Source organism: Felis catus, chromosome F2 (assembly GCF_018350175.1).
Source record: "Felis catus isolate Fca126 chromosome F2, F.catus_Fca126_mat1.0, whole genome shotgun sequence".
Taxonomy (NCBI): domain Eukaryota; kingdom Metazoa; phylum Chordata; class Mammalia; order Carnivora; family Felidae; genus Felis; species Felis catus.
Window position 1 is genome coordinate 45,145,808 of NC_058385.1, and position 12,564 is coordinate 45,158,371.

Below are 12,564 nucleotides of genomic sequence, written 5' to 3' on the forward strand. Positions count from 1 at the left end.
TTGCTCTGAATTAGCAATTACCTACTTCCCCCTCCCCCCCCCAAACTTTCATAAACATAAAAAATCTAAATAGCTTGGCATCTTCACTTACGTCTCTTTTCTATTGCCGTTTCTAACACTGTTTCAAGAAATCATAACTTGAATTCCAGTAAAGAGCTTTAAAAATTTTTAAATACTATGAACTATTTTGTTAAATGCAGCAATATGCGTGGGTATTTTAATCACTTTATAACGCAAGTCTATTTTCAAAATGCAGTAATTTTTTTCTTGAGGTTACCTAGAGTAAGTCTGGCCAAAAATCAGGGAGCATGTTCTGTGTAAACCCAGCGTATATTTTTCTGAGTCAGGTGTTTGAGTTTCTCTGTTTTGTTAGTTTGCAAAATACTGGAAGGAGAGGTAGTATTTTATACATTCATTTCGTCCTAACAAAACCAACATAGCCTCTTAAAAGTCTTGAATTCATTTCTTATCAGCTATTTCTTTTCATTTTATCTCTGGGGGTTTTATATCCTTCCTTCAGATATTCCCTCGAGTCTTCGAAAGTCCCACATCAGACTGCAACCCAATAATAGTTCTTCACGATCTTCTTTTTAGCCATTCCTTTCCCGCCCGCATCAGCAAAGTTAGGCATACTCAACCACTGCTTTGCCAAAGAGCGCGAGGGTTTGTCCACACGTTTGGTCAAAATGCATTCCCCTAAATTACACATCCTAATTCCTTTAACTTTCCACTTTTCCTCCAGCAAGTGAACCTCGGATCGAAATTTAAATCTGCCCCCGCCTGCAACACCTCGCTGCTCCAACCTGCGGCCTTCTCGCTATTGCCCTGCCTACTGAACCCAAGTTCCTCTCCCCAGGCGATCCGTTTCCCAAGAAAAACAAAAGTCACTTGTGTTTTCGGGGCTTTGGTACCCGCTTTCTTCCTCCTCATCCGACCAGAGGCCCTCCGTACTTCCCCACCCATACGCGACCTCAACCTCCCGCAGCCGCTTTGCCTCGGAGCGCCACTTCCGGATAGCCGGTGTCTCCTCTTTACCGGTCCGCCCACCTCCCCCGCGCATTTCCTAGAGCTTTGTCTTAAAACGCTGGCGGGGTCTGAGCGGGGACCAGGCTAGCCCAACACGAGAGGTCTCCTAGAAGACGCGCCGAGTGGCTGCTACAGCCTGGGAGCTCCGGCCCCGCTGCGAAGTCGAGTGGTGGCGGTGGCGGGACAGTTTGTTTTGAGCACCGAAGGGGCAACACCCGGAAGTGGCTTCGTACCGGAGCTGCGCCGCCGCCGGGGGCGGGTGCCGGGTGCCGGGTACCGGGAGGTGGAGGGGACGCCACAGTACTTTTTGGCGTAAGTGTCAGCGGAGGGTGCGGTACGGCCCCGGGGCGGGAGCCGGCCTGGTTCCCGTCCGAGTTCTACGGTGGTAGATCCGGCTGGGTTCCTGGAGGCGAGGGCCTCGTGGGACGGCTGGGCTGGTGAGGGTTTGTGGCGGCCAAAGGGGATCCCGCTCGCTTCATTCTCCCACTCCAGGGGATTCGCTGTCTTCAGTTCAACCCTATTCCTCCCACCCTTCGCCAGGCGAGTTGAGGGGAGTTGTACTAGCGAGGAAGTCGCAGTTGGAGGAGAGAGTCCACTCGTTTTTTTCGGCTTCTGGGAGGAGGCGAGCGGCTGCTTTGGTGGGGACTGTTGCTTTTCGGCCTTTTCAACCCCTCCTGAGAAATGCTTTTTCTTTGGCTGCACCACCGACTCAGTAACTTTTCATGTTTGCCTTTACCCCCTTCAGCTTCTGACTTTGACTCCTCTGCACCTTAAAAGATGCTGGAGTCCTATGTGACTCCAATTTTAATGAGCTATGTGAATCGCTACATCAAGAATTTAAAGCCGTCAGATCTACAGCTTTCACTATGGGGTGGAGACGTGGTTCTCAGCAAGCTCGAGTTAAAGTTGGATGTGCTGGAACAGGTAAGCTGTGTAGCTGTCATTACCTGGAAACATTTACAGCTTGTTTAGGAATTCTCCTGCACTTCGGCTTTATGCTTTAAAAGCTTAAATTTTCTGTTAAAGTATTCTGGGTTACCCTGAAACTACAGACCTTCTTTTACGGAAGTTTTTTTTTTTTTTTCATGGTTTGTTACTAGTGATGGTTTGTTAGAATTGGATTTCCAAAAGGTGCCTCAACAAATAGGAAAACAGTTTCATTGTGCTTGTCGGAATTGTTCAGTCTGCTTACTTAGTTCTCAAGCATTACCGGACAGGCTAATACACATTGCTAAGATTGTGAATGAAGCTGGAAAACATTACATTGCCATTCTCTTTTGGGGAATGGAAGGGTCTGAAAGATAGCAAGAAAGTGCTGCCTCTTAAGTAGGAAAGATGACATTATCTGTGGCATCTTCAGAGAATTGAGTAAACCCAAATTGAGAATGCCAGCAAAATTAAAAACTTTCTTACTCACTTTAGGCTTTTTTTCTGTTAGCTTGAGGTTGGTCTGATGTAAATGAACTGTAATTTAAAATTTCATATATTAATTCATTGAGTTCATTTATTACTAACATGCCAGGCAACTCTCTTAGGCCCGGAGATACAAAAATTATCTGTGGAAACTCAGAAGAGCCAGACCAACCGCTTTGTAGGAGATAAGGGAAGTCTTTTTTTTTTTTTTTAAAGCGTTAGTAAGGGATTTTATTTTATTTTTTAAATTAAAAAGTAAAAATATCAATAAATACTAGAAATTCAAATCATAGGCAAAGGCTATTAAGTAAAAAAAAAAAAAAAAGAAAGTCTTTCTACTCCCACTATCTAGGGCTGTCCACTATTAACATTTTTATTTGGGTGTTTCCAGACATTTTCCTATGCACGTATCAATGCAGGTATCATCATGCATAGGAGATAAGGGAAGTCTTAATCTGATGGTGAAAGTTAATAATTTTTATATTCCACTCTTCCTGTATTATTGAGTAATCTAGAGTTATCACTAAGAAATAATACTCTTGGTTCCTTCCCTTTCTCTCCAAGTTTATCTTAATATCTTCATTTTTTAAAAGCACAAGTCCTAAGTATATAGCTCAGTTTTTATGTATGTATACACCTGTGTAACTGCTATCTCAATCAAGAAATAGAATATTCCCTGGGCACCTGGGTAGCTCAGTCAATTGAGCGTGGGACTCTTGATTTTGGCTCGTGTGGTCTCCTTGTAGGATCGAGCCTCCCCTACCATCTGGCTGGAGCACTGAGCCTGCTTGCGATTCTTTCTCTGCTCTTTCCCTGCTCGTGTGGGCTCCCTTTTCCTCAAAATAAAGAAATAAACATTAAAAAAAAGATACAGAATATTTCCTGCGCACTGCATGGCTCCCCTTTGCAAATCAGTAGCCCTATCCCTAAAACGGGACTATTATTCTGACTTATATATACACAGAGAAATTTACCTGTTCTTGAACCTTAATGAATTGGAATCACATGTGTGTGGCTGTTTTTGTTTGACCTTATGGCTAAGGTCAACCCATGCTGTTACAGGAGCTATAGTTCTTTGTATTGCCTTGTAGTATTCCATTGGCTAAAGATTCACAATTTATTTTTCCATTGATGTACATTGGGATGCTTTCTACTTTTGGCTATTATGAAGAAAGCTCTTGTGAACATTGATGTACATGTGTTTTGGTGGACAATTTCCCTTAGGTGTATACTTAGGGTGTGTGTGTGTGTGTGTGTGTGTGTGTGTGTGTGTGTGTATTGAACTTTGACAGATACTGCCAAATAGTTTTCCAAAGTGGTTTTATTAATTTACATTCTCACCAACAGTGTATGAGAGGTCCAGTTACTTTGAATGTTTGCTATTACTTAGTATGTTTGTTATTTTAATTTTAGCCTTTCTGGTGGGTGTGTAGTGGTATATCAGTTTAAATTTGCATGTCCTGGGACACCTGGGTGGCCCTGTTGGTTAAGCATCTGACTTGGGCTCAGGTTATGATCTCACTGTTAGTGCGTTTGAGCCCCACATCAGGCTCTGTGCTAATAGCTCAGAGCCTGGAGCCTGCTTTAGATTCTGTGTCTCCTTCCCTCTCCACCACTCCCCTGCTTGCACATGCTTTCTCCTTCTCTCTCTCAAAAATAAATAAACATTAAAAAAATTAAAAAGAAAATTGCATTTCCCTAATGACTAATGATGTTGAGCACATTTTCATATGCTGCTTATGGCTATTTGGATATACTTCTTTGTAAAGCCTTTATTCTTTCGCCTTTTTAAAAAATTGGGGGGACGCCTGGGTGGCTTGGTCGGTTAAGCGTCCGACTTCGGCTCAGGTCATGATCTCACGGTCCGTGAGTTCGAGCCCCGCGTCAGGCTCTGTGCTGGCAGCTTGGAGCCTGGAGCCTGTTTCGGATTCTGTGTCTCCCTCTCTCTCTGCCCCTCCCCTGTTCATGCTCTGTCTCTGTCTCAGAAATAAATAAACATTAAAAAAAAATTTTTTTAAAATTGGGTATTTTTTTTTTTTTAATTGACGTGTGGTGGTTCTCTACATATTTTGGAAATGAGTCCTTTGCCAAGTATGTTTTGCAGTATCTTCTCCCAGTCTGTGGCTGGTCTTTTTAGTCTCTTAAAGTTATCTTTGGGTGAATAGAAGCTCATAATTTCATTGAGGTCTAAGTTTTCAGTCTTTTCTTTTGTGTTTAAGAAATATTTACTGGGGCGCCTGGGTGGCTCAGTCGGTTGAGCGTCCGACTTTGACTCAGGTCATGATCTCACGGTCCGTGAGTTCAAGCCCCACGTCGGGCTCTGTGCTGACAGTTCAGAGCCTGGAGCCTGTTTCGGATTCTGTGTCTCCCTCTCTCTGACCTTCCCCTGTTCATGCTCTGTCTTTCCCTGTCTCAAAAATAAATAAAACGTTAAAAAAAAATTAAAAAAGAAATATTTGCTTATTCCAGGAACATGAAGATATTCTCTTGTTTTCTTTGTGTTTTTTCTTTTGTGTGTGTGTGTGTGGGGGGGTATTTTTATTTGAATCACCCCGTGCTCATCATGATGAGTGCAGTCCTTAATCCCCATCACCTATTTCACCCATCCCCTCCCCCCTCCTCTGGTAACAATTACTTTATTCTTGATAGTTAAGAGTCTGTTAATTGGTTTGCCTCTCTTTTCCTTCTGTGCTCCTTTTTGTTTCTTAAATTCCATTTATCAGTGAAATCATATAGTATTTGTCTTTCTCTGACTTATTTTAATTAGCATGATATACTCTAGCTTCATCCATGTCATTGCAAATGGCAAGATTTCATTCTTTTGATAGCTGAGTAATATTCCATTGTGTGTGTACACACATCGCTTCTTTATCCATTCATCTATTTACAGACATTTCGTCTCTTTCCATAATTTGGTTATTGTTGATAATGCTGCTATACCTATCAGGATGCCTGTATCCCTTTCCCTGATGATGAGTGATGCTGAGCATCTTTTCATGTGCCTGTTGTCCATCTGTATGTATTCTTTGGAGAAATGTCTATTCATGTGTTCTGCCCATTATTTAATTGGATTATTTATGTTTTGGGTGTTGAGTTTGATAAGTTCTTTATAAATTTCGGATGCTAACCTTTTATTGGATGTCATTTGCAATCTTCTCCCCTTCTGTAGGTTGCCTTTTAGTTTTGTTGATTGTTTCCTTCACTGTGCAGAAACTTTTTATTTTGATGAAGTTCCAATAGTTGATTTGTACTTTAGTTCCCTTGCTTCCTGAGACTTATCTAGAAAGAAATTGCTATGGCTAAGTCAAAGAAGTTACTGTTGCATTCTTTTCCAGGATTTTTATGTTTTCAAATCTCACATTTAGGTCTTTAATCCATTTCGAATTTATTTTTGTGTATGGTATAAGTAAGTGGTCCAGTTTCATTGTTTTTGCATATTGCTTTTTGTTTTCTTTTAGAAGCTTTATTTTCTTTGATTTATCCAAATTAATTTTTCTGTAAGTGTGAAGTAGAGGTTAAGATGTACCTTTTTTTTCTTTGATAATCAGTTGATTCACACCACTTGTTGAACCATTCTTTTTCTATTGAATTGAAGTCTTAGTTGCAAATCAGGTTGTCAAATGTATGTGGATTTATTTCTGAACTCTGTATCTGCTCTGTAGCCCATTAGTCTATTCTTGTGTCACTACCATACTGACTTTTACAGTACATTTTGGTATCTCATAGTGTAATTTGTGTAACTGTTCTTTTTTCCTTGTCATAACTGTTGTAAGTCCTTTGCATTTCCATATACGTTTTAATTTCAAATTGTAAATTTTAGAATTAATTTTCCTCCAAAGGGGAAACCCACTGACATTTTTGTTGTGATTACATCAAATCAGATTACTCTGGGAGGAATTAACCTTAACACATATTTTGTTGACATAGTGAGTTTTTAAATCCATGTACAGAACATTACTTTGTGTATTTTTAGGTCCTCAATTTTTCTCAGCAATGATTTGAAATTTTCTGAGAAGCATTGCACATATATCATTAAACATGATCTTTTTTGGGGCGCCTGGGTGGCGCAGTTGGTTAAGCGTCCGACTTCAGCCAGGTCACGATCTCGCGGTCCGTGAGTTCGAGCCCCGCGTCGGGCTCTGGGCTGACAGCTCAGAGCCTGGAGCCTGTTTCCGATTCTGTGTCTCCCTCTCTCTCTGCCCCTCCCCCGTTCATGCTCTGTCTCTCTCTGTCCCAAAAATAAATAAACGTTGGAAAAAAAAAACAACAAAAAAAAACATGATCTTTTGTTATAAGCAGCATTTAAAAAATTTTTCGTTTTCTAAAATACAAGTCAAAACCACAACGAAGTACCACCTTCTACCTGTCAGAATGGCTAAAATTGATAACTCAGGAAGCAACAGATGTTGGCAAGGATGTAGAGCTAGGGGAACACTTTTGTGCTGTTGGTGGGAATGCAAACTGGTGCAGTCACTCTGGAAAACAGTATGGAGGTTTCTCAAAAAATTAAAAATAGAACTATCTTATGACCCAGCAATAAAAACTAGGTATTTATTCCAAAGGATACAAAAATGCTGATTTGAAGGGGCACATGCACCCCAATGTTTATAGAAGCACTATCAGCAATAGGCAAATTACGGAAAGAGTCCAAATGTCCATTGACTGAATGGATAAAGGAGATGTGTTATACACACACACACACACACACACATAATGGAATGTTACTCAGTGATCGAAAAGAATGAAATCTTACCATTTGCAAGAACATGGATGGAAGTAGAGTGTATTATGCTAAGTGAAACAAGTCAGTCAGAGAAAGATAAATAGCATATGATTTCATACATATGTGGAATTCAAGAAACAGACTAGCATAGGGGAAAGGAAGGAAAAATAAGATAAACAGAGAGGGAGGCAAACCATAAGAGACTTAAAAACAGAGCACAAACTGAGGCTTGCTTGAGGGATGTGGGTTGGGGGAATGGGCTAAATGGGTGATTGGCATTAAGGAGGGCATGTTGGGATGACCACTGGGTGTTACATGTAAGTGATGAATCATTAACTTCTGCTGATATCATTATTACACTGTATGTTAACTTAGATTTAAATAAAAATTAAAAATTTATTTTCTAAGTATGTTATCAGTACTCAGAAATACAGTTGTTTTAGTATATTCACCTTCCATCCATTGGCCTTTCTGACTTGTCTAACAGTTTTTGGTCTTTTCTTTTGGATTGCCTATGTACACAGCCATGCCATTTGCAAATAGTGACAGTTTTACATCTTTCTTTCCAGTGCTTGTACCTTTTATTTCTTTATTGCACTGTGGGGTAGAAAATTAACATTCTTCTTTGTTCCCAACTTCAGCAGGAAAGTGCTCAGTATTTTACTATTGAGCATGTTACTAGCTATAAATACTCTTAAATGTAAATACTTTTTTGTTCTTCCTTTTTACAAGTTTTTTAAAATCATGAATGGATTTGAATTTTATCTAATAGTACATTTAGTGTAATTGAGATTACATTTTAGTACATTTTCTTTTATTCTGTTAATGTGGTGAATTACACTGAGTTTTAATTTTTTAATTTTTATTTTTTTTAGTGTTTTGTTTTGTTTTTGTTTTTGTTTTTTTTTTTAAAGAGAGTGCAAGCACTAGCGGGGGAGGGGCAGAGAGAGACAGGGAGATGCAGAATTGGAAGCAGGCTCCAGGCTCTTAGCTGTCAGCACAGAGCCCGATGCAGTGCTCAAACCCATGAACTGTGAGATCATGACCTGAGCTAAAGTCAGAAGCTTAACCGAGTAGGGCACCTAGGCGCCCCACATTGAATTTTTATATGGAGTTTCCATTCCTGGTATAAAACCCATACTTACTATATATTAACCTTTTTCTATGTGGTTGGCATTGATTTGCTAAATTCTGTTTAGTTTTTTTAATGTTTGTTTATTTTATTTATTTTTTAATGTTTGTTTATTTTATTTTTTTTAACATGAAATTTATTGTCAAATTGGTTTCCATACAACACCCAGTGCTCATCCCAAAAGGTAGCCTCCTCAACACCCATCACCCACCCTCCTCTCCGTCCCACCCCCCACCAACCCTCAGTTTGTTCTCAGTTTTTAAGAGTCTCTGTGCTTCGGCTCATTCCCTCTCTAACCTCTTTTGTTTTTTTCTTCCCCTCCCCCATAGACTTCTGTTAAGTTTCTCACGATCCACATAAGAGTGAAAACGTAAGGTATCTGTCTTTCTCTGTATGACTTATTTCACTTAACACTAGCCAGTTCCATCCACGTTGCTACAAAGGGCCATATTTCATTCTTTCTCATTGCCATGTGGTATTCCATTGTGTATATAAATCATAATTTCTTTACCCATTCGTCAGTTGATGGACATTTAGGCTCTTTCCATAATTTGGCTATTGTTGAAAGTGGTGCTATAAACATTGGGGTACAAGTGCTCCTATGCATCAGCACTCCTGTGTCCCTTGGGTAAATTCCTAGCAGTGCTATTGCTGGGTCATAGGGTAGGTCTATTTTTAATTTTTTGAGGCAACTCCACACTGTTTTCCAGAGCGGCTGCACCAGTTTGCATTCCCACCAACAGTGCAAGAGGATTCCCGTTTCTCCACATCCTCTCCAGCATCTATAGTCTCCTGATTTGTTCATTTTAGCCACTGTGACTGGAGTGAGGTGATAGCTGAGTGTGGTTTTGATTTGTATTTCCCTGATGAGGAGCAATGTAGAGCATCTTTTCATGTGCCTGTTGGCCATCTGGATGTCTTCTTTAGAGAAGTGTCTATTCATGTTTTCTGCCCATTTCTTCACTGGATTATTTGATTTTTTTGGGTGTGGAGTTTGGTGAGCTTTTTATAGCTTTTGGATACTAGCCCTTTGATATGTCATTTGTAAATATCCTTTCCCATTCTGTTGGTTGTCTTTTAGTTTTGTTGATTGTTTCCTTTGCAGTGCAGAAGCTTTTTATCTTCATGAGGTCCCAATAGTTCATTTTTGCTTTTAATTCCCTTGCCTTTGGGGATGTGTCAAGTAAGAAATTGCTGCGGCTGAGGTCAGAGAGGTCTTTTCCTGCTTTCTCCTCTAGGGTTTTGATGGTTTCCTGTCTCACATTCAGGTCCTTTATACATTTTGAGTTTAGTTTTGTGAATGGTGTAAGAAAGTGATCTAGTTTCATTCTGCGTGTTGCTGTCCAGCTCTCCCAGCACCACGTATTAAAGAGACTGTCTTTTTTCCATTGGATATTCTTTCCTGCTTTGTCAAAGATCAGTTGGCCATACATTTGTGAGTCTAGTTCTGGGGTTTCTATTCTATTCCGTTGGTCTATGTGTCTGTTTTTGTGCCAATACCATGCTGTCTTGATGATGACAGCTTTGTAGTAGAGGCTAAAGTCTGGGATTGTGATGCCTCCTGCTTTGGTCTTCAAAATTACTTTTGCTATTCATTGTCTTTTGTGGTTCCATACAAATTTTAGGATTGCTTGTTCTAGCTTTGAGAAGAATGCTGGTGCAATTTTGATTGGGATTGCATTGAATGTGTAGATAGATTTGGGTAGTATTGACATTTTAACAAAATTCATTCTTCTAATCCATGAGCATGGAATGTATTTCCGTTTCTTTATATCTTCTTCAATTTCCTTCATAAGCTTTCTATAGTTTTCAGCATACAGATCTTTTACATCTTTGGTTAGGTTTATTCCTAGGTATTTTATGCTTCTTGGTGCAGTTGTGAATGGGATCAGTTTCTTTGTCTTTCTGTTGCCTCATTACTAGTGTATGAGAACGCAACTGATTTCTGTACATTGATTTTCTGTCCTGCGACTTTGCTGAATTCATGTATGAGTTCTAGCAGACTTGTGGAGTCTATCGGATTTTCCATGTATAATATCATGTCATCTGCAAAACGTGAAAGCTTGACTTCATCTTTGCCAATTTTGATGCCTTTGATTTCCTTCTGTTGTCTGATTGCTGATGCTAGGACTTCCAACACTATGTTAAATAACAGCGGTGAGAGTGGACATCCCTGTCGTGTTCCTGATCTCGGGGAAAGCTCTCATTTTTCCCCATTGAGGATGATGTTAGCTGTAGGCTTTTCATAAATGGCTTTAATGATGCTTAAGTGTGTTCCTTCTATCCCGACTTTGTTGAGGGTTTTTATTAAGAAAGGATGCTGAATTTTGTCAAATGCTTTTTCTGCATCAATTGACAGGATCCTATGGTTCTTTTCTTTTATTAACGTGATGTATGACATTGATTTGCGAATGTTGAACCAGCCCTGCAGCCCAGGAATGAATCCCACTTGATCATGGTGAATAATTCTTTTTATATGCTGTTGAATTCGATTTGCTAGTATCTTATTGAGAATTTTTGCATCCATATTCATCAGGGATATTGGCCTGTAGTTCTCTTTTTTTACTGGGTCTCTGGTTTAGGAATGAAAGTAATGCTGGCTTCATAGAATGAGTCTGGAAGTTTTCCTTCCCTTTCTATTTTTTGGAACAGCTTGAGAAGGATAGGTATTATTTAAATGTGTGGTAGAATTCCCCAGGGAAGCCATCCGGTCCTGGACTCTTATTTGTTGGGAAATTGTTGATAACTGATTCAATTTCTTCGCTGGTTATGGGTCTGTTCAAGCTTTCTATTTCTTCTTGGTTGAGTTTTGGGAGTGTGTGGGTGTTTAGGAATTTGTCTATTTCTTCCAGGTTTTCCAGTTTGTTGGCATATAATTTTTCATAGTATTCCCTGATAATTTCTTGTATTTCTGAGGGATTGGTTGTAATAATTCCATTTTCATTCATGATTTTATCTATTTGGGTCCTTTCCCTTCTTGAGAAGACTGGCTAGAGGTTTATCAATTTGTTTATTTTTTCAAAAACCAACTCTTGGTTTCATTGATCTGCTCTACAGTTTTTTTTAGATTCTATATTGTTTACTTCTGCTCCAATCTTTATTATTTCTCTTCCACTGCTGGGTTTGGGGTGTCTTTGCTATTCTGCTTCTGTTTCCTTTAGGTGTGCTGTTAGATTTTGTATTTGAGAGTTTTCTTGTTTCTTGAGATAGGCCTGGATTGTAATGTATGTTCCTCTTGGGACTGCCTTTGCTGCATCCCAAAGTGTTTGGATTGTATTTTTATTTTCGTTTGTTTCCATATATTTCTTAATTTCTTCTCTAATTGCGTGGTTGACCCATTCATTCTTTAGTAGGGTGTTCTTTTAACCTCCATGCTTTTGGACGTTTTCCAGACTTTTTCCTGTGGTTGATTTCAAGCTTCCATAGCATTTTGGTCTGAAAGTGTGCATGGTATGATCTCAATTCTTGTATACTTATGAAGGCCTGTTTTGTGACCCAGTATGTGATCTATCTTGGAGAATGTTCCATGTGCACTCGAGAAGGCAGTATATTCTGTTGCTTTGGGATACAGAGTTATAAATGTATCTGTCAAGTCCATCTGATCCAATGTATCATTCAGGGCCCTTGTTTCTTTATTGATCCTGTGTCTAGATGATCTATCCATTGCCATAAGTGGGGTATTAAAGTCCCCTGCAATTACCACATTCTTATCAGTAAGGTTGGTTATGTTTGTGATTGTTTTATATATTTGGGGGCTCCCGTATTCGGTATTCGGTACGTAGACATAATTGTTGGTCTTCCTGATGGATAGACCCTGTAATTATTAAATAATGCCCTTCTTCATCTCTTGTTACAGCCTTTAATTTAAAGTCTAGTTAGTCTGATATAAGTGTGGCTACTCCAGCTTTCTTTTGACTTCCAGTGGCATGATAGATCTCCATCCCCTCACTTTCAATCTGAAGGTGTCCTGAGGTCTAAAATGAGTCTCTTGTAGACAGCAAATAGATGGGTCTTGTTTTTTTATCCATTCTGATACCCTGTGTCTTTTGGTTGGAGCATTTAGTCCATTGATGTTCAGTGTTATTATAGAAAGATATGGGTTTAGAGTCATTGTGATGTCTGTAGGTTTCATGCTTGTAGTGATGTCTCTGGTACCTTGTCTCACAGGATCCCCCTTAGGATCTCTTGTAGGGCTGATTTAGTGGTGATGAATTCCTTCAGTTTTTGTTTGTTTGGGAAGACCTTTATCTCTCCTTCTATTCTAAATGAC

The 12,564-nt window shown here is 39.6% G+C and overlaps 1 protein-coding gene across 14 annotated transcripts in view; it reads left to right on the plus strand.

Annotated features, from left to right (window-relative positions):
• Positions 1–1,035: 1,035 nt before the first annotated feature.
• VPS13B (vacuolar protein sorting 13 homolog B) overlaps positions 1,036–12,564 on the plus strand; it is an 804,655-nt gene continuing 793,126 nt past the window's right edge. For 4 of the 14 annotated variants that reach the window (XM_023248522.2, XM_023248518.2, XM_045050212.1 and 1 more), the window contains exons 1-2: positions 1,037–1,338; positions 1,772–1,950. In XM_023248522.2, the coding sequence (XP_023104290.2) occupies positions 1,804–1,950 (147 nt within the window). In that variant the 5' untranslated portion in view covers positions 1,037–1,338; positions 1,772–1,803. The other 10 variants (XM_023248521.2, XM_023248520.2, XM_045050210.1 and 7 more) reach the window with 6 other exon arrangements.